Here is a 27306-nt window from a genome sequence, read left to right as displayed (position 1 = left end):
AAATGACAAAATTGTTTAAAAATTCTATAATTATTTTAATTGTTTGACCTGAGAAACCATTTTGCATTTTCAATGCATTTTGAAAATAGGTATTTTGCATTTGAAATGCTTTTCTAAAAACCATTTTGCATTTTCAAATGGAAAGTTTTGACCCATTTCCATTTTGCATTTCAAATGGTTTTAGGTACCCATTTTGCACATCTCTGCTACCAACTACTTTCTTGTAACCTATGTATCTTATGTAGCATGTACATATTATCTTACGTAGTGTAAAACATTTTTGTAACTAAATAAGAAGTACTATTTTTAACAAGTTTTATTGAGTCGGTCAACAGTGTTATTTATATTTTATATTTATTTGATATCGCACAGCAGGGCCACTCCGCGTAGCGCCCAGTGCCGCGGGTTCTGCTCGGTCTCGAAGTCGATGGACCCCACGTACTTTTGGTCGGTACGCTGGGGCTTTCGGTAGATGGGGCACTCGTACAGCTTGGGGTCCTTGCCGGCCGTGGTGTTGATAGCGTAGATGTATATCACCGGCATCTGCTCGTACAGCACCTTGGGCTTGGACTCGATCAGTTTGCCGCATCTTCTGTCCAGTGACGCCCCTGCAAAATATGGTTTACGTTATATTGTGTGTAAGGCACTAAACAGACTTGGACTGTGGGCGTGGACTTAATTAGCTTGCTTCACCTCCTCTCAAACGAGATCCTTACAAAATAGGTTTAACGCACTATGAGATAGCACAACGAATCAGTGGTTAGCACTATCATACTTTTCTAAACGATGAATAAGAAACAATCTTACTTTCAAAAAGTTCTAATGAATGTTACTAAGTTATAGGACGCTGGGTTCACATTCTTAGACCGGCCTGCGATATAGTCTGAGGGCTGGCATTGAAGAAATAATGGAAATTAACACCGCTGCTTAGGTAATATAATTTTAACGAGAGATAAACATAACCTCATAATTTGTGGTATTCTCAATGGGAAAGACCATAGACCAAGCCCACAAATATTATGTTGTTATATCGTCTGTGACCAACTTTAAAGAAAGTTTTAAAAGATTTTTTCAACCGATCAGAAAATAATATCGTGATGTGATTTGTATGTTTCACCAAAGTTGGGTATAAGTATAAGTGTAAACGAGAAGGAAAAAAATCTTTGGCAAAAACGTGAAAAGCTTTGAACCAGCAGTAGATATAGCAGTGTAATGCTACGTATACATCCGCGAGCCGAACTGCCGAACTGAACCTCAACTTATGGGAAAAGAACTAAGCAACTGCAAATGGCGCGAAACGCCACTTGCAGTTACCTTGTTCCTTTCCCGTAATTTGAGGCTCGGTTCGCGTTTCGGTTCGCAAATGTATACGCACCATTAGAACGTCCGAATGTCTACGTGTTTAGGTGAAATGCTCCATAGACAGTCGGACATACTTACACTGTTATATCCAAATTTTTCACGTTGCAGCCAAAGATTTTCCCTTCACATTTACACCTAAGGTAAGGATAAAATGTACACAGAGTGTTACTTAAGGAAACATTTACTAACAAAAACTATACTTTATAGTTACGGTATTGGAAAAATACAAAAAAAACATTTATTGCATTTTACTCAATATGAAAAGAAGTTGAGATTGCTGTCTTTGTTTCAACACGCCTCACTTATACTTGTATGTTATATTATTGTACATTTGACACAGAAAAACTTATAAGTAACATATCAGGCAAAATAATTTACCTAATAGAATATTGGATGTGTGTATAAGAGTAATAAAATAAAAACGTACTTCAAGGATAAGCTGCAACACAGGCCTAGTCGACATTAGTTTCTAACTAGGCAGTGCCTGTTCAAAGAAACTAATCATGCCATTAATTTATGTTGTTTTATACTTAAAATCAAATTGTAAATTTAACGAAAAAATTATATATTCATTTATATACTAAAGTAATGTACCAAAGGCGATTAGAAGTAAAAAAATAATTAAATTTAGATAGAAAAGCATTAAAAGCGAAGATACAACTAGGTACCCGTAATAAATTATAAATAATCAATCTAATAACGATTTTCCTATTTTTGGATCGAAGGACTTAATATAACCAACATTGGATCCACATGGCTGTGACTTAAATATTAATAAAAGTACAATATTTTAAGGAATTTGGAATAAATAAATAACAATGTACTCAGATGCAGAAAATAAGGAAGCGCATACTTATTGATCGGATTCAAGGGTGTATGTAGCAAGTCCCCAGTGTCAGCCCATGTTATATTGTCCGCATAAATATATTGGCGCATGTGCAATATGTTCATGAGAAATGATCGATCCGAAAATCGTACCACCCCAGTCAAAATAAACAGTTCTTCAAATTTATCTCGACCATTTAGCATTAAGTCTTTCTGTAAATTTGTTTGTACATTACGTTTGATGGTGGCTGTTTTAATGGTTCAGTAAAAATATTTTAATGTTAAATCGTCGTGCCTATTTTGACTTCCTTATTCGCATTTTTTTCATATCAATTGTACGGTATGGTACCTACCTACCTTCTTGGAGAAAATTTGATAAAATTAGTTTAATTGAGATACCTAGTGACATTTTTTAGGAGATTGTATAATTTGATTTTTTTTAATGTAGGTACACAAAATTTTGGTTTATAAGTTAAACTAAGTAGTTATGTATTTAAGTATTTTAGAGTGAAATTTGGATTTGATGATATTGAATAAGAGAAAATTAGAAACGTATTTTTTGACGCGAGGTCCGGTGTTCACAGAACTACTAGTAAAGTGGTTTATGCCGATGTGAAAGAAAACTAATGTAACCAATTTACATAAGACCTTTCGACTCCCAATCCATATGTGACAAATACCACCCAAACAAAAGTGGTTTGCTACGTTTGGGGACTTAGCAGGAGTGCCCGGGTTCATGGAGTGAGATTTGTCTGGGTCTTGGCAGCGGATGCATTTTCCCATCTACTGCGTGGTGGAGAGACTTGTTTAGGGAGACCTTTTGACTTCTATGACTCCGGAGCCGGACTCTCTCGACCGCCTTGCACGGCAGTATTAGGGATGGATTCATACGTCCGTCACTCCTGGACACATTGACCCCCATATTTCTACCCCCATACACCTCATACCTTTTTGCTTCCCAGAACGTCATCTCCTTGCTTTCTCTAAAAATACCCTACACACAGCATCCCCAACGATGGCGTAGGCCCTTGTTCAAGAAAGAAGTTCGAAATTTGAAAACGTTGACCAACCGAAACATAGTTAGACAAGTAGATCTAAGAAAAATATATTTCGGACTGTGCAACCCCCTCTTAATGTATGGTTGCATTGGCTGGGGAGCATCAGGAAGATCAATTCTAGATTCGCTTATGAAGGCCCAGAAATCAATAATTAAAGTCATAATGCGCAAACTAATGTACTTGATGTTCGTCAAAACTATATAAAAAAGGTTATTATCCATGTACATAAAAATCTAGATAATATTGATAAAATTGACCATAAACATATCACAAGAAGCCACACCAGAAATGACCTTATGATCCCAACGAGCAATACGGCAAAGTATCAAAAGACACACACATACTTGGGACCTAAACTGTACAACAAAATCCCCCCTGAATTAAACATAAAATCTTGTAATATGTCCTACATAGGCCCAATAATAACTAAATGGTTGATTGGACTGAGTAGAGGAGAATCTGAAAAAATGTTAAAAAACGTCACATAATAAATAGACATAGACTAATCACGCACTATATGTATCTTCCACTATTCTAACTATTGCTAATACACAATTGAAACATACACAACAGCTCAAGTTCGACTCTATCATAAGATTGTAACGATTAAACATCACAAATTATAACATTAATGAGATATATTATAGACATAGACAAATCACACACTTACTTTCACATAATTTGCCTAGTTAGGAACCAATAACTTCGACCTGATAAGGTACAATAATCTAAAATCACTAAAAATATTTTAATTATATCTTTTATCATTTTGTACTGCGTGTAAATCTAAAGGAATAAATAAATTAAAAAATTTCACCTAAAGTAAGGAAAAATTGACTTTTCATTGGGCACACAGACACGCTCTCACCATTCTTCTGTATTCTTAACCCCTCCAGCGTTTGATGGTCATATATGACCGGGCGTCGATAATTATTATATAAAAGTATTTTATTATTTATCTTGCAAAAATAATTAAATTTTTTGACGTTAGAAAGAAAAATAATAACTCTTTCCAGTTTGCACAAATATTTATACTCGAATCCATTAATAAAATACTATAAATAACCAAAATGAATAATTCATAGTTCGCGCCGCTATCGTAACAATCGGTTTAAGTTTTAAAATTTTTAATTTATTTTTTATTATATAACGAGATGAAAAAGAAGGTAAGGTTTACTTACAAATTCCCAAAAGAAAACAAAGTGTTTTCGAAATATCGAGTCCTCTCAATTTTTCTATGATTGGAGTAAAAATTTAAGTAAAAATGTGGTTAGCGTTCTTGATAAATTTTTCACATTTGATGTTAATTTTTTTATTGTTAATGTTTATTTTAAATGCATACACCCGAAAGATAATTTTATCTAGTTTCTAAAACGATATTTGTTTTACGGACAATTAAAAATTAAGATTTATATAGCGCATTTTAAATACGCAGAAAACATTGCACACTGTACCAAAGTGATGAAAGTACTGAAGGGTTAATATGTCTAAAGTGGGAATATTTTTACTTACATTATATTACACTTTATGTTTATTTGTGAGGGATGACATTTAGCAAAAATTAATATTTGATGAATTCGTTGTTGTTATGAATCCATGTACAAAGGTGCTAGTGCGTGGGGGTGTCAGCGTCCCCCAGATTCTCGTGAGCGTCTAGAGGACACGGGGTTGTCTAGGGGGCGCTGGGTGTTGAGGACTAGAGGTTGCTCAGAGGTCTCCGAGGCTTATGGATGGAAGATTTGATGCACAATAACAGAAAGTAATTGATTAGATCTACGAATACTTCCTATATATAATTTATATTATATAATATGTATTGATATAATATTATCATTTTTATATAGAAAATACAACATTTGTTTTATAAGGATTAAAAGATAACTCTTTTTGGATGGGGAAAATTCGGTCAAAACAATTTTTTTTAACCATCATCAATGCATCTGCTTTTCATTTTTATATACCAATTGGTAAATTCATTAATAATGTAACTTTTTCGTCCGGCAAACCACAGATAATAAAAAATTCCTCAGCTTTTTCAAAATTATTTACAATGTGAGTAGGACCGCAAAACCAGTGAGATTATGAAATTCTGACATGACCATGTTGTGTGGGTGAAGTTATAAAGAAGGGAATGAGATGGAGAAGAGGACGTTGTGGAAGATCTGATCTGGTTCAGATTCAGATCTGGTCACCAAATACGGTTAAAACCATTTCAAGCAACATTTCGATTCTGAATGGCGGTCTTTCACCATGGTGATACTACTCAGGTGGTACATTATATATTCTTATGAATTAATATATTATTATGATATAACACAAATAAAATTAAACTGCGTACATCTGTATTTGAACCCGCGACGTACGGATTCGTAGCCAAAGATCGTAACATCTCAACTACGGAGACCGTCGCTCTGCTATATAATCTGATAGTATTATTACCTGAATGACTGTACAGTTTGATTATTGTAGACGGAAGTGGCGCCCTCTGTTATTTTCTAAAAGAATCGTTAAAGTTTCTTGAAATCGGCTAGTGATATATTACTAACATTATTTCGTTCCGACCGCTCGAGTTTGTTCGTTAAAAACCCACGAACTTCATCCAACTATTATTTCCAACAGCCAGAAACACATTTATTTTACTGAACCAATCTTTCGAAAAATATGATTTCCAACAAAAATGCGCCTAGCTACATCTGGCCCGTTATACTCGGGGACAAGCTTTGAAAGAAACCCTTGTTTAAAAATGTCAAACAATATATACGAGTACTTCCCGGAGACCGATAACGTATCGTGCGAAATATTTTGAAGTGTGTTTTGAAATTCTTAATCATTAAGATAAAGAGAAAGCTTGATGCATAATTCATTTCGTTTATAAACATAAACAAGGGCAGCATTTATTCAGGCGACACAGACAGTCGTTATTTTAGTGTCGGACTCCAACGCTAATGATATCATTAGGCAAATGAAATATGTTTTTAAAAAAGAAACTAAAAGACAATATTTTTGAACTTTAAATGTTCACCAGTGATGTTTATAGTAAAAACAAATGTGTTTTAATCGGTTCCATGACAACTCAACACAGTGACAATTCAAAACACTTTTAAAAAGTGCTATAAAGTCATTAGAAACGATGAAAAAATAATAATTTAAACCTAACCTAACCTACTTAACCCAGTCAATAAAGTTTTTGTTTCATCACTTTCCATGACTTTATATAACTTTTTTTAAATGTAATGAATTATCATTTTGATGATTTATCCGGTCACCGTTTATCATCACTGCCATGGTTGCCTGGATGGAGTCCCCTCTGACGGCCCTCTGGAGACGGGAGATGTGCAAATATCCCCCATAAACGGCTGTTCACACTCATTTTTGTGTTTATATTTTATCTTTTTTCACTTAAATTCCATTTTTTGTGCCTGTCGGAATCACCTATGTTATTACCAACCTTATTATTATTTTTATTACTTATTATGTATATTATTTCAAATATGGAATGTATTGCATTGCACTACCCTTGCATACATTCTGGAATAAATTCTTGTTATTATTATTAATCACACTCTGCAAATTTGTACTAAACAAAATCTTCTTCTTTGTGTGCCGTATCAGGTCCCCCCGACGTTGGCGATCACTCTTGAAAATGTCTCTTTGTCTTGCGCTGCCCGGAATAGCTCCTCCACACTTCTAATGCCGGTCCACTCTCATATATTTCGCAGCCAAGACATTTGTCTCCTACCAGGCCCTCTGCGACCCTCTATCTTGCCTTTCAATATTAACTAAACAAAATAACAACTTTTTTCTCTGAACATTAACCTTAAAAGCAAGTTTATAATTTTCTCTGCTTAATAAATCAAACCATAATTTCCGCTGAAATCATTAGATTTGTAAGTAGGTATTTGAAAAGCTACCTACTTAATTATAAACCATATCTACTTAAAGTGCATTTTTAATTTCAAATAAGGAATTACGCAATTTGTCCAAAGAAACGTCTCTATCATTTTCCTAACTTTCTTCAGGCAGGTACGTGTACCAAACATAATATTGATCATTCCGATTTGAAAGATCACAGAAGGATCCACGCTAGGGGGGTACAACTCCGATCGAAAATTGAACCCGTGAATATTGTGACGGAATGTTGTTGCCTAACTATATCCACCAATGCTATTGCCGTCTCACTCTAACGATAGAAGAGTGAGACAGCAATAGCAAGAAGAAAAATCATCCTCCATCGTTCGTTTTAAAATTAACATTACCTTCAAGGAACAATCCAGCCACATAGACCCCCTCAGGAGGACCCTCATGCAAGTCCTCCTTGTTGTGTTTAGTGATCAGATTCTGCAATACCACCGAGTCCAGCGCCCAACCCTTGTGGGCTCTAGTTACTTCCTGAAAACAGATCAAAATATCTTCATTTTCATGTAAATGTCTAATTTGTGTAGCTACCGTTAAAAATGATTTGATCAGGCCAGAGATAACAAAGGTCGAAGCCATCCTATGTTAGTTTGTCGGGTTGGTTGCCTAAGTTTTCTAATTAAAGGAGTGTGTAATAGAACAAGCTCACTGAGATAATTGCATCTTTCTAAGACCAGGTTTAGAACTTACTCACGATACTCACTTACTCCAGTTTTAATCGTGGTTTAGCAAAATTTTATTTTGTAATGATTCGGTTCTTATAGTAAAACTAGTTTTCTGAACACGGTTGAAAGATGAAACAAACCGGCCTTAATAGTTATTTGGCGTCAGTGGTAGTTATGAATATTAGTAGCATTATTTTTTTTTACTAGAATAATGCAATGTTAAATAATGACTTACCCTTGCCTTGCCCCGGCAAGGTCCTGGGTTCGAGTCCTAGATGTGACCGTATCCTTTTCTAATTTTTCTGTTTCAGTTTTTTAAGAATAGTTAAACAATGAGTTGAAATCTATTTTTAGGGTAGTGTGCAATCGCCTAGTTTAATTGTTTTCTTTGGGATATCAAAACAGTGTTTTCTTTGAAGTAAGTTTGTTCATTTGCAATGAAAACAATGACTCGAAAGCCAAATGTATTTATTTTAAATTAAATTAAATAAATAACTCTGCATACACCGCTACTTAATTAAATAATAACGACATGTTTCAAAACCAATGGTTTCTTCGTCAGAATAAACGTTTACATATTAAAATATTACACGTGTATCTTGATGAAGAAGCCATTAGTGCTGTAACATGCGATCGTTTTTGATTAAATAGTGGTATATACAAAGTTATTTATTTTAATTTAATTAAAATGACGCCTCAAAGTGAATTTGCAATTGTTGAAGAAGATATTCATGTTAGTAATCAATGTGATTATATCTACGCACTTGTCTCATGGCAGTTAAGAATCCTTGTGGATTGAAGAAGCCGGTCATCCAGAAGACATTTGGTCTTCCGTTGATGATCCATTGCCTGAACTGATGGTCTCTCTCCAGAAGCTCCGTGTACCAGAACCCTAGAGTTGCGGACTCCCACGAAACCTGAAAAAACCAATAATGTTAGAGATTCCCAAAAGGAAAAGGCATACAGATATTTGGTGAATTTGTATGTGTTCTTAAAAAATTAAAAGGTTTTTCAATATGTATTTTTGTATATTTTGAACCTTTTGCCATTTATCTGGAATCCTGGCGTCGTACATGGCGTCCAATGACTCCCTTAGACCCTGACTCATCACTATGGTTCCGTCAATAGCCAGCTTGAGATCACAAAGTGTGGAATATACCGTTTGGTTTACTCTTTGGATTCTATCAATTTCTTGCCTGAAATAATAAACGCATTTTTTCGGTGAAAACGTACATCATACAAAAATGTACTCAAACATTTAAAAAATATCATTACCTCAAGAAAATATTCATGGGCAGGAAAGCTCCCATACGTTGAAGGGATTCCTTGACCTCGTGAGCAATATACTGTTTGGGTAGCTTCTCCAGCATGTCTTCAGCTAATCGATACACGATACTTTCTCTCGTTTCACCTCCCTGACTACCGCCTTCCTTGGGCTGCACACTCAAGATCGTGTCCAATATGCCCTTTGCCGTATTTATTTGATACGTGATGTCCGCATTGCTGTGAAGCCCGAATACTTCCGGAGTGTCGGTGAGAGGGAGGATGTTAATGTAGTCTGTGTAGCCAGAAAGGTTTCTTGTAGTAGGGACTTTATAGCCGGTGTAAAACTCAAACTCCGGCTTCAGGAGGACATCACTAAACCATACATTTGTAAAAGTTGTAAGTAGTCTTTTGTCAAAGTCATCAGTTACTCTTCCACCGTATTGAACTTCTCCTAGCATGTAACAAACCGTGGGCCAGGATATTCCTTTCTTAGAATCCATCTCATCTAAATGATTCTGGACAAATTGAACGCTGGCTGCCAAATCAGCTTGGTTAAATTCGTACGGCACGTTCCAGCCTAGCGGGCCAAATTTGCGTCTCTCCTGCAAGACTGTATGCAGAAATGATACAGCGTATAGTAAAGGAGGCCATTGGTTTTGCGCGGAGTAATCGAGCATGTCTTGTGTAACGTTTTGGTATGTCCGCCTCATGCTCGCCCTGATCCCCTGAGGCGGTTCGTTCGTGAACTTGATTGCCATTTGAAGTAGGCCAATGGGGAACTCGCTGTGGACTTCAGTAGTCATCCAAAGGCGAAAGGTACTATCGACTTGTTCCGTTTCAACTAAAGCGTCCATGGCCTCCGTTGAAAAGGGAAGCGAAAGGTGAATGTTTTGGAGTAAAACCCATCCTCCAGAATTCATAGATTCTGAGATCATTTCTCTCGCAACTATCTCTTGTCCTTGGCCCATCGAAACGGATTTCAATGCTAAACAAAACGATGATTTAATTGATGTTGCTATTAGATCATAAATTATTCTGCAAAATTAATTATATAACATATTAAAATATTATTCAACTTGATAATTGAAAACAACTTACGTATTTCCTTTGTCTTGGCTAAGATTGCAATCTGCGCTGAAGGATCTGAGCCGATAGACAGAATACAGATAAGTGGCGTCCTGGCTTCAGATTCATTCCACGTTACTTCCAAGTCCAGGATGCAACCTTCACCATATTCTTTTCCCAGTGATTCTACAAATAATTTCAATGGGGACATTTTCTGACAAGCACGACTAAAGAACAATTTTTAGCATGTTTAAATAAGGTATTTAAACATGTTAAAAAACTTGAATACATGTTATTCTTACCAGCCACATATTTCCTTGCTTGAGATAACGTTCTGTCCGGACTCCAGGATCTAATCAATAAAAGTTTTCTAAACACATCTAACGTCTTCTGATAACCACTGGGAATGTCTTCTTCTTCCGGCTTTTCCTTTTCGTACCACACCCTCCATTCCCGCTCATTGCCTTCAATCTGAAAATTAATTAAGTTTTTATCACAACATCCCATCTTTAAGAACAGGAACTGTAACGTTATTATATCTTGTATACATTACAACCGATTTAAAGGTAACTTTATAATAAAACACAGGTCGTATGTATGATCAAATTACATTACTCATTTCATTATTTATTTCGGTCCTTATATAGTAAATTCATAAAAAAGGTGAGCCTACCTTCGTTAACACATCTATGAACGTCTTAAGTTTGTTGATCTCTACCAGATTTAACCAGGTTATATCAAGAATCCACTTGAAGGGTTTTGGTTGCACGGCATTCAGATCTAAGGAAGCCCCTCCTTTTATAAAAGCCATGACCTCGTCGTGTGAAATCAGACCTTTATGACAATCAATCTTCATTGCCAACATTAGAGTGAAAAGGGCTTTATGCCTTTCGTACAAACTCCTCAACGTGAATGTCCACACTTCTTTCGTTAGGTATTTAAGAATTATATTTATTCTTTCTTCTGTGTCGCTGTTCTTAGTAGATTTTGTAATTGAGTTATCAAAAATTGTTAAAAATTGCTTCAATGAATTTTGGTACATGGCATTAACATTGCTCATTTCGACAATGAGGAAATAGAGAATAGACCCCCGCGCCGCCACCGCCCGGAACTCCTCTCGCGCGATCATGATCTTCTTTTCAGTTATTTCTGCTATTTTCAACTTTTCATTTACCTCCTCTGAAGTTGTTTTGGTAATCTGTAAAACATTAATAAGCGCTTCGTCATCTACCAAAGAACCCTCAGATGAAGTCAGTCTACAGAGAAGATTGCTCTCGAGTTCTTTCATACTTCTTTGGTTCTTCATTACTGATTCAAAGAGTGCAACACGTTCTGCCTCCAAGTCAGCCTTTTCCATCAGAATTACTCTGCCTAGCAACTGATCTTCCAGTCCTTGCATGGTAACGGTAAAGTCTATGATGGACGTCTTCGCACTTATTTCTGGAGAATAAGCGGGGTTCGGGAGTTTCGTCGTGATGTAAAGCATAAATCCTGGCATTACATCACACTCTTTATCACCGACTATTACCTTTTCTATGGAACCGGACTTGATAAAATTCTTTTCAAGGACATTATCAATTACAGGATCGAGTTCTATGTCTACATCTTCGATCAATAGTGGCCTTCCCAGAGACAAACTGTCTTCCAAATGAGTTCTAAAATATTTATGATTCAGAGAAGTAATTTGAAGCTCATTTGAGATTTCTTTATTTTTTATCCACATTTTGCCTTGAGTTTGGGGATCAACAAGTAGTGGATATGAACTAGATTTAGTAACAATAAGTGCATTTTGAACTGATAAGTCATCATTTGGAAGACCCTGAAGAGTCCATTCTGATATTGTGGAATTCTCAACAAGCATGTTGATTATATTCAAATTTTCGGTGAAGGGAATATTTCTCGTTTTCAGAATGCTCATCCAATTAGTTAATAGATTTTGTCTGAATTGTTGATTGTAGGGTCCGCAGTATGACAGAAAGCCCGTGGCCAACACAACGTCTCCTACTAGCCTACCTAGCTGTTCTTTGAAATCTTTACTTTGGAGAGTCCAACGAATCTTTTCTCCACCCAATCCATTAATAAGTGCCGTGGCGGCATTCATTTTGCGAAGGCAAACATTCGCTGCGTCAGTCAAGCGCTGCTTCTCTGAAACTGCCGCATCATACATCTCTTTGACACCTCGGAGAGCCATTTCCCTTTCTTCCAATTGCCGTTCAGCTCCAGCCAAATCGTCCATTGCAATCTGAAAAGCAGTTATTATTACTGTTAAAATATAGTTTGCAACTGTAAAAAAATATGTTACTGAAATACCGTCAATAATAAATGTATCGGCCATAAATTGATTAGGAACTAAGGGTGCGAGATCAAATAAGTGTAAAAGTGTACCTTTAATCGAGCTTCTTGTAGAGTTAAATTAGCTTTGAGTGGAAGAACCTCTCTGTTCACACTATGAAAGAAAGCCATGGCTTTTGTCCAAGACAGCAAACCAGCCACGTCTCCACACACTCTTTTGGCCGTGTCCATATTGTAATCTTCCATCTCAAAATAAGGTAGCAGGTGCTCAACCATCTCATTGTTGATAATATCTTTCGGGTAATTTTGTAGTTGTAGCAGGAACGTCGTACTTGACATCATCTTTAACATTAAAGAAGAAAAAAACTCCTATTATTTTATTATTATTTTTATTGAATGTATTTAAATATTATACTACGGACATTGCGTTATAATTTTAGTATAAAACGTATAAACGCGTTCCAATCTAACGATTACTTCTTCGGGAGTGATTAATCTTTATAATGTTGTGAATAATCTATTTTGAATATTGTACCCTATTATGAAAGTTCTCACCTTAAGAGATTCTGCCCACGAGGGTTTGGGGCACGGACAAGTTGTATCGCCAATAACGGCGTGCAACTTCCGTTGAAACAGTATCAACACACAGTCCATGATGCGCATGATGAGGTGGGGGGGTCGACCCAGCTTTCTCACGGTGGCGATATGGGCGGGTTTAATGGTGTTCAAAGCTGCTTCAGCCTCCTCCAATGCAGGTTTTGCAGCTTCCAGCTTTTCTTCAGCCAAAGCTTTCTCTTCTGCAATATATGCTACTAGAATTTCAGCTTTCTCTTTAACCTTTTGTACTTGGTTTTTAACTATTTCTGCTTGTTTAGCTTTCTCCGTTACTTCGACGAGGACGTGCTCCGCTTTTTGTGATGCAATAGCTAGTTCTTGTTCCATCACAGCTAAATCCTTTTTAAGTATGCCGACGGAAAGCGACGCTTCGGCTAATTTTTCCAACCCTGTGTCCATTCGGAGAGCTCCTTCACCCAACTCTTGCTGTTTCATTTGGTAGATATTTTTGTAACCACCAATGAAATTTAAATATGATTTTGGAGTGACGTGTGTTGCTCGACGGAATCTTTGGAAATACTCAGCAGATGTATCTGAAACTATATCCTGAATTGATCCGAGAGCGACCTGTAAATCAACCTTAACTTCGGCTGTGCACGCAATTTCAAAATCGGTTAAAAAGTGGCTGGCAACAGATACCAATGCATCTTTTGGCCAAGGTTGAAACCAATCTATCGTGCAGCCGGATATAAGAGCGGGGAATCTAAGAGCTCTGTTCCGAAAAGCTTCTCCAACCTGCAATGATAAATTATCCGTAAGTATTTATTGTATAATAACATTAATTAGATATTCAACCTAACTTAACGTAATTTAGTTAAAGTTTTTAATAAGTAATTTAATATAAATCATACTTACTGGTGAAAAGCAAAACACAACATGCAAATTTTGACATGTTCTAGTCATAAAATAGTCCATTATAATTTCATTTGTCAAAGTCTTTTTTTGGTTTTCGCGTTTCATAATAGGCGTCAACTCAGAAATTATTTCGAGTTGCTCGTCTTTTGTGAACAAGTTAGATATTACGCCAGATGAAAGAATATTGTTTAGATATTCTAAAAAGCCTTCTTCCTTGATGTCGAGGTCGGTGAACACGAACGTGGTTCCTTTCCCTTGAACTCCGCACGATCTGTACAATAGTTTCAAATCCTCTAGGAAATTAGCCACATTGTACGACCTTGTAAGGGTTATTTGGAATGTTTTATATCCGGCAATAAAAGACGACAGTTTGGTCAAGGATTGTTTGCCAGAGCCGCCCACTCCCACGAGCATGACGTTCCCCCTCGGGTATCTTATAACCCGCGATATCTTCACGATGTGTAACATTGCGTCGGGGAAGAACACCAAATCCATCCCAGCACCGCGAACCATTTCATTAAACTGCGCCAGAAACATATCGAGGCGCTCCCTCAGCTCGTTGTGATTGAATACAGGCTCGTACACTTTCGGCAGTTCCATATCTGCATCCTCTCCTTCCTCCCCTGTTGGTTCTGGAGCATCTCTGTGAACATATGCAGGTATTTTATTATTGGTTTAAACGTTTCTATTGCTCCTTCTTCACGTTAGGATCGTCCTAACAAAATTATTATTTGTTCTGGTGACGGAAAATTTATTTGTTTCAACAGTTATAGCTTTATTCAACGATATCAAAACAAATATACCTATAATAAAAGGATTAAACGGAAAGTCTTTCAAATAGATTTACCTCATAAAATCAACAAATACAGGATTCCCAAGAGACATTTTTTTATAATCCGACCCAAGAGTTTCATCGACGACGGCTAGTAAGGTTTTATCAAACCAATCTTTATCTGTTTGGAGCGTGAACCGATCGGAGAAGACGCGGGAACATTCGTGCTTCCACAGCAGCATGAGGCACTTCTCCGAGTCGATGACCGTGGAGAGGGTCCCCACCATCCCCTGCCATACCCTGGATAGGTCTCTCAGTGAGAACACGTAGTGAAACTTAGCTGGCGTGGGCAGCAGCGTTCCCCTGGTGCGCTGCCACAAGTCTCGAGTCATTGGAATCATCTTCTTTATGAGACTCCTTACCTCCGTGGCAAACCCTCTCTTTGTGTTGTAGTGACCTTCTCCGATAACTTTGAATATTTTATCAATCGATGAGTTGTTTGGAGTAGGACAGTTAAATATAGCAAACTGCCTTTTCAGACGTGATGGAATATCATTTCGGCCCCCACCTTAAAATAGTTAAATAACAAATATAATCATTAAAATGAAATCGCTCAAAGTAGAAGTAGCTTTGTAATAATTAAAAATATTGCAAATCTTACCGGGTTGTCCCATTGCTCCCAGAAACAGAATATCTATTATGGTGGTGAATTCTCCAGGCCTCTCTAAACTATAAAATCCTTTCATGTCCATTGCCTGACGAACTATTTCGTTTGTAATTTGGTCTCCCCATTCATTTATCTGCGGTAAGTTAATATCGTCAATAAATATCATCATTTTCTTTCCTGCTGGTGGTCCGAACGTCATTCCGCTGCGTTTCTCGACGTAACTCTCAATTGTTTTTTGAAACTGATAAGGACTGGTAGCCGATGAGAAATTAAACGATCTTCCAACGAAAAGTTCTGGGTTGGATTTTTTCATGTATGATTTCATCATGACAGTTTTGGCCGTACCCTGCTCCCCAATCAATAAGACAGCTTTGTCTTGTTTGGCGATTGAGTTTATAAGGTAGTCTATCCGTACATTGTCGACGATTGGGATGAGAATACTTGAATAATCAGGTGAACTATAGTCGGGGTAAACATAATTAGTAACAATCGTCTCCCAATGCTCCCATTTCCCCTGGATGGTGACGTAGAAGTCAAATACAGTTGAAGTTCTATGCATGGCAGAAGTTGGAATATCTAATAAGTCAGCGGCATTTTCTTTTAAATATGCGTCAAACTTATCTCTATCCGTACTGTCTAAATACGTACCAAGGCCCCAAGTCAAGGAAAATATGTAAATTTTATGTAAGTGTTCGCCTGAAAATAATGGAACCTCTTCAGGCTTATCCTTGTCGTCGGCATCTTCCTCGTCGGCTACGGACTTAGCTGATTCTTCGGCAGCTTCGATTTGTGGAGGGACTAGACCTTCCAATAAACTCAGCATTTGTAAAATAACGTTGCACTGTAATATTTCCATGGTTAGTATTAAATTTTGACAACACCAGGTATAAACCTTGCTGAAAGTTTCATCAAATAGGTGTCCAAATACTTCGTTTTCCCTGGGAGAGCGTTTCTTCAACCACGCCCTTAAAACTGGAATAAATATAATTTAGGACGTTCAGTTTTTCTGGAAGTTATATATAATGTAGGTACTGTACTTAAATCAATCAAAACTTTTTCTTACCTGGACTCCAATCTAAACCTGAAGAACTCATGTAAACCATTCCATTCCTTGATACTGTTGCGGGTGAAGCATTGTCAATGTTGTGAGGTTCAAATATAATTTTACAGGTAGGAGCCATTGTCAACCGATCTCCGTTGGCCAAAGTCAACGTCTTGTTGTCGTCTAAAACCGAGTTCAAGTTTTCGATCCAGATGCTGTCAACGGGCCCGTCTAATACCAGCCACACATTATCGCCTTCTTTAAGCTTCAGGGTTTTCCTCCACAACGCAGAGAATATTCCATCCGTCCAGTCATTGGTAGCAACATCAAGGCGTCCAAACATCTGGGAAGCTGTTATTGCCTTCGGATTCATGCGCATTTCTCTATAATTGTTAAGAAAAACAACCATAGTTATATAATAAATAAAAAAAATAAGACATAGTAACTTTTTCTTCAGGACATTTTCATGGACAAAATTTGTAAGCAATATTGGTTAGTATCATATATATTTCAGCGCCCTTGAAGTGATTTTTCACGAAAACGGCACTATATAAATTAGCCAAATTATTATTATTATAATAATTAATATCTAACCAAAAGCAGAATAAGTTGGGTTACCTATGTTGTTCCCCAATTTGAGTAAGTGATTTCATAAGGGTGTGAATACACGTTGTCTTTCCAGCCCCAGTGGGTCCGAGGGTCATTATTCCGTGCCGTACTCTTTGTGTCTCATATAACTAAAAAAAAAGAAATTTAAAATTTCGGCAAATTCACATTGCAAGTCGAGAGGAAAACTAAATTAGTGCTGCAGTAGCATATCACCTGAATCAATTTGAGCACCCAGGGTGGATGGAACACCAACCCTGCTTCCTCAACCTGTTGCTGAATTGATTCTTCCAACTCCATATAAGTGGTTTTCTCCAAAGCTTGGTTCGGGAACAGATCTGCCACGAGAGAAATGAAAAGAGGCTCGTCCTCATCTATCAGTTTGGACAAGTTCATATCGCGAAGTACTCTCATCACTATTGTACTTTCATTGTCTTTAGAGTTCACTCTTTTGGATGCTCCGAGAGTCCTCAACACTGAGAGAATATTTCGTAAGCCGAAGTCATAATGAACCTGAAATTACAAATAGATCAGACGCAGTAAGTAGATCATTTGCTTTTAATTCTAACTTTCTGCATAAATAATTAATGTATTGGAGTATACAAATAGTGCATATATAACATCTTGCCTGTTTTGTAAGCTGCTCTTCGCAGAGTTTGTAAAGGGTGTAGAACTTCCGAGCTAGGGTGATATTTTCAAGAAATCCGCAACTAGCCAATTTTACCCTGATGATAATCTGTCTATCTGGGACCATCATGGCGACTGTACGAAACTGTATTTTCAAGTTTTCCGGGAGCTCTTTTCTACCCGCATATCCGGGGTTCTAGAAAAATATTATATGCACGATTTTTTTAATATTCCTTAAATACACACATAGTCCATTAAATTATGCTTATAGTCAATACATTTTGCAAACACTGTTGAACCTTACCATGGTGATAAATATCCCAAACTCAGGGCACATCTCGATAAGATCTCCGTCAGTGAAATGGAATGACTTCCTTTTCTCTTTCTTGGCCGCCAAAACAACAGCGACTTGCTGGGCAGCCACTGAAAGTACTGGAAGCTCTATGCGGTTGAATTCGTCAAAACATCCCCAGGTTCCCGACTGAGACAATCCTTTGTATATTCTCCCCAAGCCCCTTTAAAAAATCACCCAGATCATGTGACTAAGTTGGTTTTGCCGAACGGCTATAACAGTAAAACTTGTCTATTTTAAATGTGGAATCATACCTGTAGTCCATTTGATCAGAGCAATTGAACACCACAACATACTTAGCCAAAGTTTTGCCCATATCCTTCACAGTTTCTGTTTTTCCAGTTCCAGCCGGCCCGCACGGAGCTCCACCCATGCTCATGGCCAGAGCTTGAGCCAATGTTATATAACACCTGAAAACAATGGATAAATAAAGTAGTGCCTACTTTTCAATTTCGACATAAAAATTATCAATTAACAAGGTAATTGTAAAAACTTATCATCAATTTTGCTAACCTATCTGTCAAAGGAGTAATAACCAATCTGTCGGTACAGCCGAGGTATTCATTTTGATAAGTAAACGTTACATCTGTAACTGATATCCAAGTTTTGTCTGCGTCTTCTTTGAAGTAAAATCTGCACTGTTTCAACCACTCAAAATCAGTTGAAGATTTAATATTCATGCGGCACTAAAAAAATCAATAACACATGTAAGTGAAACGATGCTGGTAATAAACTTTGCTATTTCCAATGCTGATATTAAAGTTCAAATGTTACCAAGGTATCAAAAATATCCCTTTGGTGAACGTGAATTGTAATTAGCGTTTCGAATTTGATTCTCTCTATTTTAAGGAGGTCCCTGGTAGTTTGGTCGATGAGTGTGTTGAGGAGTTCCAAAAATTTGTTATTTGTTTCCGCCATAATCATCTTGTCTACTCTCGCCTGCATAAGTGCGATTTCACCATCTCTTGTCCAAATCATTTGAATGCCCAAGAGACCAATCTGTGGAACAAGGAAATTTAGAAAAAAAAATATTTACAATAATGTATTTTATACTTTTATACTACAACTGGTAGTTACAATCATAATCCTATTTATTTTGACTACTAACATCAGCAAAAAAAAATCAATTGAAATACGGGGCAATTTTTTAACCTGTGCGGGCATCTTTTCTAAGAATGATAGCATAGCAAAATTGGGATCGTTGAGAGTGGTATTTGCAGTTCTGATGATGGAGTGGAGAGACATCTGAGAAGTCTGCAAGAGGGACATGAGCCAAGTTTCCACGGAACCTTCCGCCCTAACTGCCCTCTCCAGCGGGATCTCTTCACCCTCGGACGATATTATGGCAGTCATTTTGTTGTATTCTGGAAATTTAAAACGATGTAATAAATTAGTTCAGAAAATGGGTTACTCTGCATTTATAATATACGGGCTAATTCAAATTCCTCACCAACATCGTGAAACTTAACGTATTTCGTATTATCAAATATAGACAAAAGATGATTTTGTATTGTGTGGGAGTCAGATGCCTGCCCCAAAATTTCTAGTAGCGCGGGATCCGAAACGAAGAAAAATCTAGGGAACATCATTCTCTTCTTTTCCAAGTATCCACTCAAAGACTTTTGACAAATTTCAAGTTGTTCTTGTAAGTGTGGCAGGAGTTGCTTGAGCAGATCATCCCCAACGCAACATGACACTACTCCTGGTGTCTCATGCGCCCGCTGCATGATTTTCTGCCACGACTTGTCGATTTTTGAAAAGCGTTTGGCTTCTTTTGGCAGCTGTTTGGCAATATCACCACCAACAAATACGGCCTCCAGGTATACCCACATGTTTTGCACCAATAACCATCGTTCTAAGATTTCATTTGTGTTGGATAAGTCAAAAACCCATTGCTGAATTTGTTTTCGGAAAGGTGCATTATATCTGTAAAAGCAAATGTGGTTTTAACTCAAAGTTCAAAAATCTTGTGGGACAATTTATAACATTTGTAAGGTTAAAATAATAAAACATGCCTGTTGGATAACAGAGATCCCAGAACCATGAGACTGTCTTCAAGTTGCCCAATCGTTTCTGCTGTGGTGTCTCCTCTAAGCAACAACTCGCCCCGGTTGTTAAAAGTCATGAAAGTCAATTCATGAACCGACCATTCATTCGTTACTTGTCGCAACTTAGCCTCAATGTCCTTTTCTTTCATAGCTGATATACAAATATCCTAAAGTCACACAAATGCAGTATTAAGATTATTTGTTGTGTAGGTACATATGAAAAAAAGTAAGTTATAGAAGATTACAGATTTACATAGAATGAAATATTCTGAATTAGTGTTATATTTATTCTTACTTCTATATCTTCTTTAAATTGTAGCAGAGGAGCTTCGAGGATATTCTTTAAACAGAATCCTTCGCTCTCCAGTTCGAAATTGTATTTGGAGACTTCCATAATCCTTTGCCAATGACGCGGCTTCATTGCCTTGTTTGCCATCAGCTCCAGAAGTGGACACATGTCATTGAAATCGTCAATCGTCTTCTTTAATGCATAAAACGCCGGCCATTCTTTCAACCTAAAATTAAGATTTAAATGTTTCAGAAAAATGTTAACTGAGAAATAAGTTCTCGAAGTTAAGATATTTAGTTTCTCACCCCTTTGGAAGCTTGCGGCATCTGTTTTGGAATTCCATCAGTTCGTTATTGATTTCTTCGATGTTTACCTCCCCCCAAGGTATATCATAGTAGCTGCTAACTCGATCGATGACGTCATTGTACAATTTGTATAGCTTTTGCAGGAGATTCAATTCCTTTCTGATCTGCGCCAGTTCTGGGTACTCGGTATGCGGGAGGCCAAATAGTTCCTCGCCGCTTTGGTAGGTTTGAAGCTTTCGCCACATTCCGTCGAATCGGTTCTGAAATCAAATTAAATAATGTTTTTTGTGTCCTGATTACCAAACTGTAAATTAAGTCACTTTGCAAGCTGCAAGAAAATCCATAAAAATCTACAAGACATTCATGATATTCAAAGTAGAGAAGAAGAAAATGGTTTTCCTCATTTTCTGTAGTCTATAAAAATAATTTAAGCATTCGGTGACAGTATGTACCTGAAAGAGAATGAGTTTGTCCGAGGCTTCCCTGGGCGTGAGGCCAGGCTGCATGGGCCCCGCGTACCGGTACTCGTGCACGTACTCGGCGTTGTCATCGTGGAACTTCTGCAGATTGTTGGCAAGGTCACGCTCGAACTGAGGCTGCATGGATAGCAGCAGCACGTGCGAGTGCAGCGCGCGCGCCTGCAGCTGCTGCCACGTATAACGCAGACTGTCCACTTGCTCCAGGTCCTCGCGGTCCACCGGCAGCTCGTAGCGGGAGATTATGTTGAAAGCTTCCTAGGAACAGATAAAGTTGGGGTAAGTATACGTATAAGTAAACATGAAATTCCGAGATTTTTATTAATTTATTTTACAATTTAAACCTGCTAAACTGCAGACAGACAACACTTCATACAATGACACGGTTAAGTTAATAGGTATAACACGGTTTAGTTAATATAACAGAATAGAAAAAATAAAAATATAAAAATATAGTAGCAGTATAAGCGTTATATATCCAGAGATATGCTTTATTTCAAATAAATCCATTTCAAATGGAAATGCAAAATGCAAAATGGGTATTTTCCATTTTGCATTTTAAATGCTTTTCTAAAAACCATTTTGCATTTTGCATTTTAAATGCTTTTCTCAATGCATTTTCCATTTTAAATGCTTTTTTGTAACATTCTTCCTACTATCTCTATTCATCCTTTTTTCATAACCCTCAAATACCAGTCGGTCCTACCTCGCTATGAGAGATAATTTACATGTGTCAAGTTGCTGCCTGGTAGGAGCCCTAGCAATTGAGTGATACCATTACAAAAAATACTGAACATGGGGCCATGACTCTGTAATATTAAATGTTAGATAGCAGTTTCTATTTATTGCTATCAAGTTTAATTTGTAGAACTCCATTTTATTTTTTATATATTCAATAATATTGTTATAGAGTTTATAAAAACAGTTTATTTAAACAAGTTCTGCTGTTTAATTATTATTACTAGTAACAGTTTGATAGACAGTTTGATAATGCCTTCAGAGGTCGAAACAGCTGTCACGCGTAATAATAATTACACAGCATAACTTGTTTAAAAATAAACTGTTTTTATAAACCCAAAAGCAGTTTCTATGTTTTTACGTTGGCAACATTAGTCCCGCGCAAATTTTTTGTGGTCTCATAATCTGTAGTCGTGGTGTTTTTGGATTTACCATCATGTAATATGTTTGTTCTACATTGATGTCCATTATTAAATGACAAAATTGTTTAAAAATTCTATAATTATTTTAATTGTTTGACCTGAGAAACCATTTTGCATTTGAAATGCATTTTGAAAATAGGTATTTTGCATTTTGCATTTGAAATGCTTTTCTAAAAACCATTTTGCATTTTGCATTTTCAAATGGAAAAGTTTTGACCCATTTCCATTTTGCATTTTAAATGGTTTTGGGTACCCATTTTGCACATCTCTGTATATATCAGACAAGTACAATTGAAACAGTCACATCGAAAGAATATCCATATTTAGCAAACATTGGTAGGTACAATTAACTATATATTTTTAAGTTCCATTGTGAATTCCAATTAGCTATACAAGGGCCTCAGCAGGGCATCAGTACATATCATCTGTGTCCAATAGCCATTTTCTTAGATTATATTTGACTTTAGTGGTACATAAGGTATTATTTTTGATTGACGTTGGTAGATTATTAGATATCTTGGGCACAATATAGTTTAGAGTTCTTTCTCAGTACTTATTGGTGCATTTCGAAACCACTAATCCATCATTTTGAGTGAATCTTGTGTTATGTTTATGGTAGACTCTTTCCTTATACAAGGAATCCGACGATATAATTTGTTAACTTATGATATTATGCAACAATAATCTCTAATAATTCAGATATTTCTGAAAAACAGAAAGTTTTCAATTAAGGTCTAAATTATTTTGATATGACTATAGATAAATAATACCTGTTTGACTTCTGGTTTCGATTTAATTTACATGAATATATTATAATCAGTACTACAACCCTCGAAAATGATTTGCTGCATCCACACTTTCAGTCCTTCTAGTCTCATGGTGTTTCCCAACAGTTTCGCCCGCTTAAATCAAGGCTGCGGTTATTGCCTGCACATCATCCACCTATCAAAGCTTTTACTCCAATACTCCTTCGTACTGCGGGTCTAATAAATAGTCTCGTCCACTTTCTTCCAATCTAATCTTCCTACTTTAATTAAGAAATATTTTTACTTCAATGGGGTCAATCTTCAGTTCCATGTCCACCTCTTGTTCGCGGATCTTCTTCAAGGTATCCATCACCATCCTGACGTCATCCAGGTCTCGGATCGGCCTCTCCAACTTTCTGTTCATCTCGTTCATCACCGCGTATACATAATCCATCTCTCTTTTATACTTCTTGCGCATCGCTTGGCCGATTTTGTGTGTACCACCTAGAACCGAGAAATGGAAATTTTATTTTTAAGAAAATTTAACACATAATTTAACGTACATCAAATAACGATCCCTGTTAACCGTCGATCCTCAGCTAAAAAGTTTAAATTAATTGGTTGCATAACGGTCATCAAAATTTTGTCTATATGTCCGGTAGAGAATTGGAACCGCTATTTGAAGTATGATGATCGATTTTAATTTGTATATATGTACTTTTGATCTCTGTGTGCAGTCCAAACTTGAGTTTGTCAGTGGTGACCGCCAGGCACGAGCAGAAGATGTGCAAGTCCTTCTCCGTGACCAACCGCGCTTCCAGTTCGCTGTGTTTGCGCAGGGACATCTCGAATTCGCTCAGGCCAGACAGCAGCAACTCCCGGAACGTCTTCTCGTTCTTCCATAGGTACTGGTAGGGCCGCCAGCGCTTGATGAAGTCGGTTAACTCCTGAATATTGCAACCGGCAAGTTTTAAAATGGGTATTCCGTGTAATGAACTATTATGCTCAGTTAAATTTATGAACTGAATAACATTTTTATGTTTATTGTTGAAGTGTGTACCCACGACATTTGCTCTGACGAAAACCTATCAAATTTGCATTTAAAACCGGCAAGTAGAATATAAATTATATCGGAGGTGATTTCTTGGGTTATATTTAGTGTATCAACCTAATTATTATTAATTAATTACAATAATAAGTGACATATTTTGCATAAGTGACAGTTGTAAACTGTAAATAATAGTAATCCAGTGACACTTCGGTTGTAACTGCCTTGCGCAGACTTACATAGTTTTATTATAGTTTATAAGTGTTTCACATACTAAATAATTACCTTCTGCAGTTTTACATAGTATTAATATAGTTTATAAATGATTTCACCGATAATAGTGAAAAATTGATTTAAAAAAGTTTTACGTTCCTAATGTCAGTTCTTGAAACATACATACTATAATAGTGCCAAATATCATCATATTTTGCCCGATACATAACGTATTGTGTACAAAATTTGTGTTTATTAACGCTTATACCATCTGTAAAGGATCTCAGGAAAAAAAGAAACATTAAAATACTATTAAGCATTTATTTTGGTAAAGTTAATCGACCCAAAAAAACAAACCATAAGCAATAAATCGCTATCCTAAATCCATAGAAAAAATCACAGATACCTAAAACGGTTTAGACTGGTGACTACTCAAGGTCATCTGAACTTAACCATAGAATATCGGTAAATCTGAGTAAACCATAGAAAAATTCTAAACAACAAACTTTCAGTCTATGGATATTCTTTGAAGTGCGTGACGGTATTTACTGTCACGGGAAAAACAATTCATCGTGTGCTCCTCTGAGTCTGAGGATGATTTAGCTAAAATATCACTCGTACTACAATCTCAAAAAATTATAGTACAGCGACAGGAACTAGAGCATCTTCGAGCCGAGTTAGCGCGCACGAACATGGAGAACTCACTGCCTCGCGTTACTCACATACGATCGGAATCTCCTTTTAGGAACCTCCATTGTGAGCGCCTATCCGAATCAGCAAACCAATTAAGTGTCAACAATGCGCATGAGATGAAAAACCTTTCGTTTAAAAGCAGATGGATTACAGGTGTTAAGGACCCGAAAAATAAAGGGCGCAGGAATTGCAATTCAAACAACCAATTCCGAAGGGGTGGAAAATATCAAAAATGTGAAAGAAAAATTGAACACCAAAGAGATCAAAATGATAAACCCAATGGAAAAACTTCCTAAAATAGTATTATATGATGTACCGAAAGGCGAACCCACGAGTGATTCTGCACTATTTTAAGAAACATTCGACAATAATATAAATGGGAAATGCGACCTCTCCAAAGAAGATCACATGCGTACAATGAAGAGAGTATCCCTATTCGGCAAAAAAGACACCGGCACGATGAATATGATAATAACGTGTCATCCAGAAGCAAGAAAGGTATTAATAGATAGCGGCTTATGCTTCCTTGGGTGGAATGCATGCCGCGCCCGCGATTACATAGGAGCCACACGATGTTTCAAGTACCACCAATACGGCCACACCAGAAAATTCTGCATACAGGAATTAAAAACTTGTCGCCACTGCGCTCTGACCGGACATGTTTTTATGGATTGCCCCAAGAAAATACAAGCTGCCACATGCGCGACCTGCAATCGTTTCAAGAAACCAGAAAACCATGCCACGGGAGATAGAGTCTGCCCTGCACAAAAAGCCGCAATTGATATGCAAGTTAGCTTGACTAATTATGGCTTGTAATAACTTCCACAATGTCTCCACATAATAATAAAAAACGTAGGCTGACTGTTGGTTTTTTAAATGCACAGTCACTTGGTACAGGGTTTGATGATTTATGCATCTATATTAGAGAACATGGATTCGATGTATTAGCCTTAAACGAAACTTGCATTGACGCGAGCAGAGGTACTACAGATAGAACAATTTAGGGCTATACCTTACATCTTTCCCCTCGCCCCAAACGAGGTAGTGTAGGCTTCTACGTACGTCGTGAACTATCTAGCACTATACTGCCACACTAAAACAAATACTTGGCTACAAATATGGCTAAAAATTAAGGCCCCGAATATTAATATTTGTTTAGGTACAGCGTACAGAACTACTTTTTTTGCTTGGTGATTTAAATATAAACATAAATAATAAAAAAGAACCAGACGCCAAGAAGTTAATAGACGCAATGCAAGTATTTAATATGTCGCCAACTGTAAACGAACCAAAAAGAGTAACAGTTACTTTCTCGACATAGATGTGGTATTCACTAATAAACCTGAAGCAGTTGCACACACTCAAATTTACCATTATAAATCTATTAGGGACCATGGTTTGGTTATATGCGTCTTAAAATTTTCCAAACCAAAATATATCCCCAAAACAATACCATATATAAATATTAAAGATATTGACATGAATGAGTTAAACTCAGATCTGGCTAATGGGCCATGGCAACTCATAAACGCTTTGGATGACGTTGATAGTATGGTTACACATTTCAATTTTATTGTATTGAATTTATATTACACGCATGCTCCAAAACAGACTATAACTATTAAAAACAAACACAAAGCTTGGATAATAGATGTCATTAAATACATGATAAAAATTCGAGATCGCGCGTATGCCAGGTATTTAAAATCAAAATTAGAGTCGCACTACATATATTATAAACAATTAAGAAATTTAGCAACCTCTTCTTTGAAAAAAGAAAAAAAACATTAATAATAATATACATGACTCAAAAAACTCTGGAAATCCTTAGAAAACTGCCTTCATATTAAAGATAAAGGCGGAGATATACCAAGGGAGTTGAATAACCCAGATGCAATAAATAATCATTTTATAAACCACAGTCAAAATCTAAAACACAGTACAATTCTATTCAATCATTATAATTCACAAAATCACTTTGTGTCAAACTCATTCTCACTTGAAACGGTTGACGAAACTACAATAACAAAACACATTCATAATATTAAATCAAACGCCATCGGTTGCGATAACACAAGTATCACAATGATTAAACTAATCCTTCCTTTTGCACTCAGCACCATAACAGCAATTATTAACCAATCATTACGGACAGGTACATTCCCAGCAGTGTGGAAAAATGGTTTAGTAATACCAATTACTAAAAAGAAAATAATTTCTAGTCTTAGCGATCTCAGACCGATCAGTATATTACCGGCATTATCCAAGGTACTCGAAAAAGTTGTGTTTGACCAAACAGTAGTATACACTGAAACCTGCGTGATTATACCACGTCATCAATCGG

At 36.8% G+C, this 27306-nt stretch overlaps 1 protein-coding gene across 1 annotated transcript in view; it reads right to left on the bottom strand.

Moving 5' to 3' along the window:
- Nucleotides 1–354: 354 nt before the first annotated feature.
- Dhc1 (dynein axonemal heavy chain 1) overlaps nucleotides 355–27306 on the bottom strand; it is a 43410-nt gene continuing 16458 nt past the window's right edge. Inside the window, exons 20-48 of the mRNA XM_089645712.1 lie at nucleotides 23727–23955; nucleotides 23313–23512; nucleotides 21079–21360; nucleotides 20627–20886; nucleotides 20328–20547; nucleotides 20000–20199; nucleotides 19435–19910; nucleotides 19137–19348; nucleotides 18759–18983; nucleotides 18498–18670; nucleotides 18239–18394; nucleotides 17937–18147; nucleotides 17634–17828; nucleotides 17222–17518; nucleotides 17018–17136; nucleotides 16421–16782; nucleotides 15352–16329; nucleotides 14766–15258; nucleotides 13919–14561; nucleotides 13004–13798; nucleotides 12542–12790; nucleotides 10830–12398; nucleotides 10459–10627; nucleotides 10190–10342; nucleotides 9101–10076; nucleotides 8865–9021; nucleotides 8590–8742; nucleotides 7502–7634; nucleotides 355–608 (exon numbers count right to left, since the gene is read on the bottom strand). Coding sequence (XP_089501838.1) covers nucleotides 355–608; nucleotides 7502–7634; nucleotides 8590–8742; nucleotides 8865–9021; nucleotides 9101–10076; nucleotides 10190–10342; nucleotides 10459–10627; nucleotides 10830–12398; nucleotides 12542–12790; nucleotides 13004–13798; nucleotides 13919–14561; nucleotides 14766–15258; nucleotides 15352–16329; nucleotides 16421–16782; nucleotides 17018–17136; nucleotides 17222–17518; nucleotides 17634–17828; nucleotides 17937–18147; nucleotides 18239–18394; nucleotides 18498–18670; nucleotides 18759–18983; nucleotides 19137–19348; nucleotides 19435–19910; nucleotides 20000–20199; nucleotides 20328–20547; nucleotides 20627–20886; nucleotides 21079–21360; nucleotides 23313–23512; nucleotides 23727–23955 — 10539 coding nt within the window. The remainder of the gene's footprint in view (nucleotides 609–7501; nucleotides 7635–8589; nucleotides 8743–8864; nucleotides 9022–9100; nucleotides 10077–10189; nucleotides 10343–10458; nucleotides 10628–10829; nucleotides 12399–12541; nucleotides 12791–13003; nucleotides 13799–13918; nucleotides 14562–14765; nucleotides 15259–15351; nucleotides 16330–16420; nucleotides 16783–17017; nucleotides 17137–17221; nucleotides 17519–17633; nucleotides 17829–17936; nucleotides 18148–18238; nucleotides 18395–18497; nucleotides 18671–18758; nucleotides 18984–19136; nucleotides 19349–19434; nucleotides 19911–19999; nucleotides 20200–20327; nucleotides 20548–20626; nucleotides 20887–21078; nucleotides 21361–23312; nucleotides 23513–23726; nucleotides 23956–27306) is intronic.

Source organism: Hesperophylax consimilis, chromosome 23 (assembly GCF_061612785.1).
Source record: "Hesperophylax consimilis isolate HC1 chromosome 23, BYU_Hcon_1.0, whole genome shotgun sequence".
Taxonomy (NCBI): domain Eukaryota; kingdom Metazoa; phylum Arthropoda; class Insecta; order Trichoptera; family Limnephilidae; genus Hesperophylax; species Hesperophylax consimilis.
The sequence above is the reverse complement of the archived record's forward strand: the minus strand, read 5'-3'. Positions and strand labels throughout refer to the sequence as shown.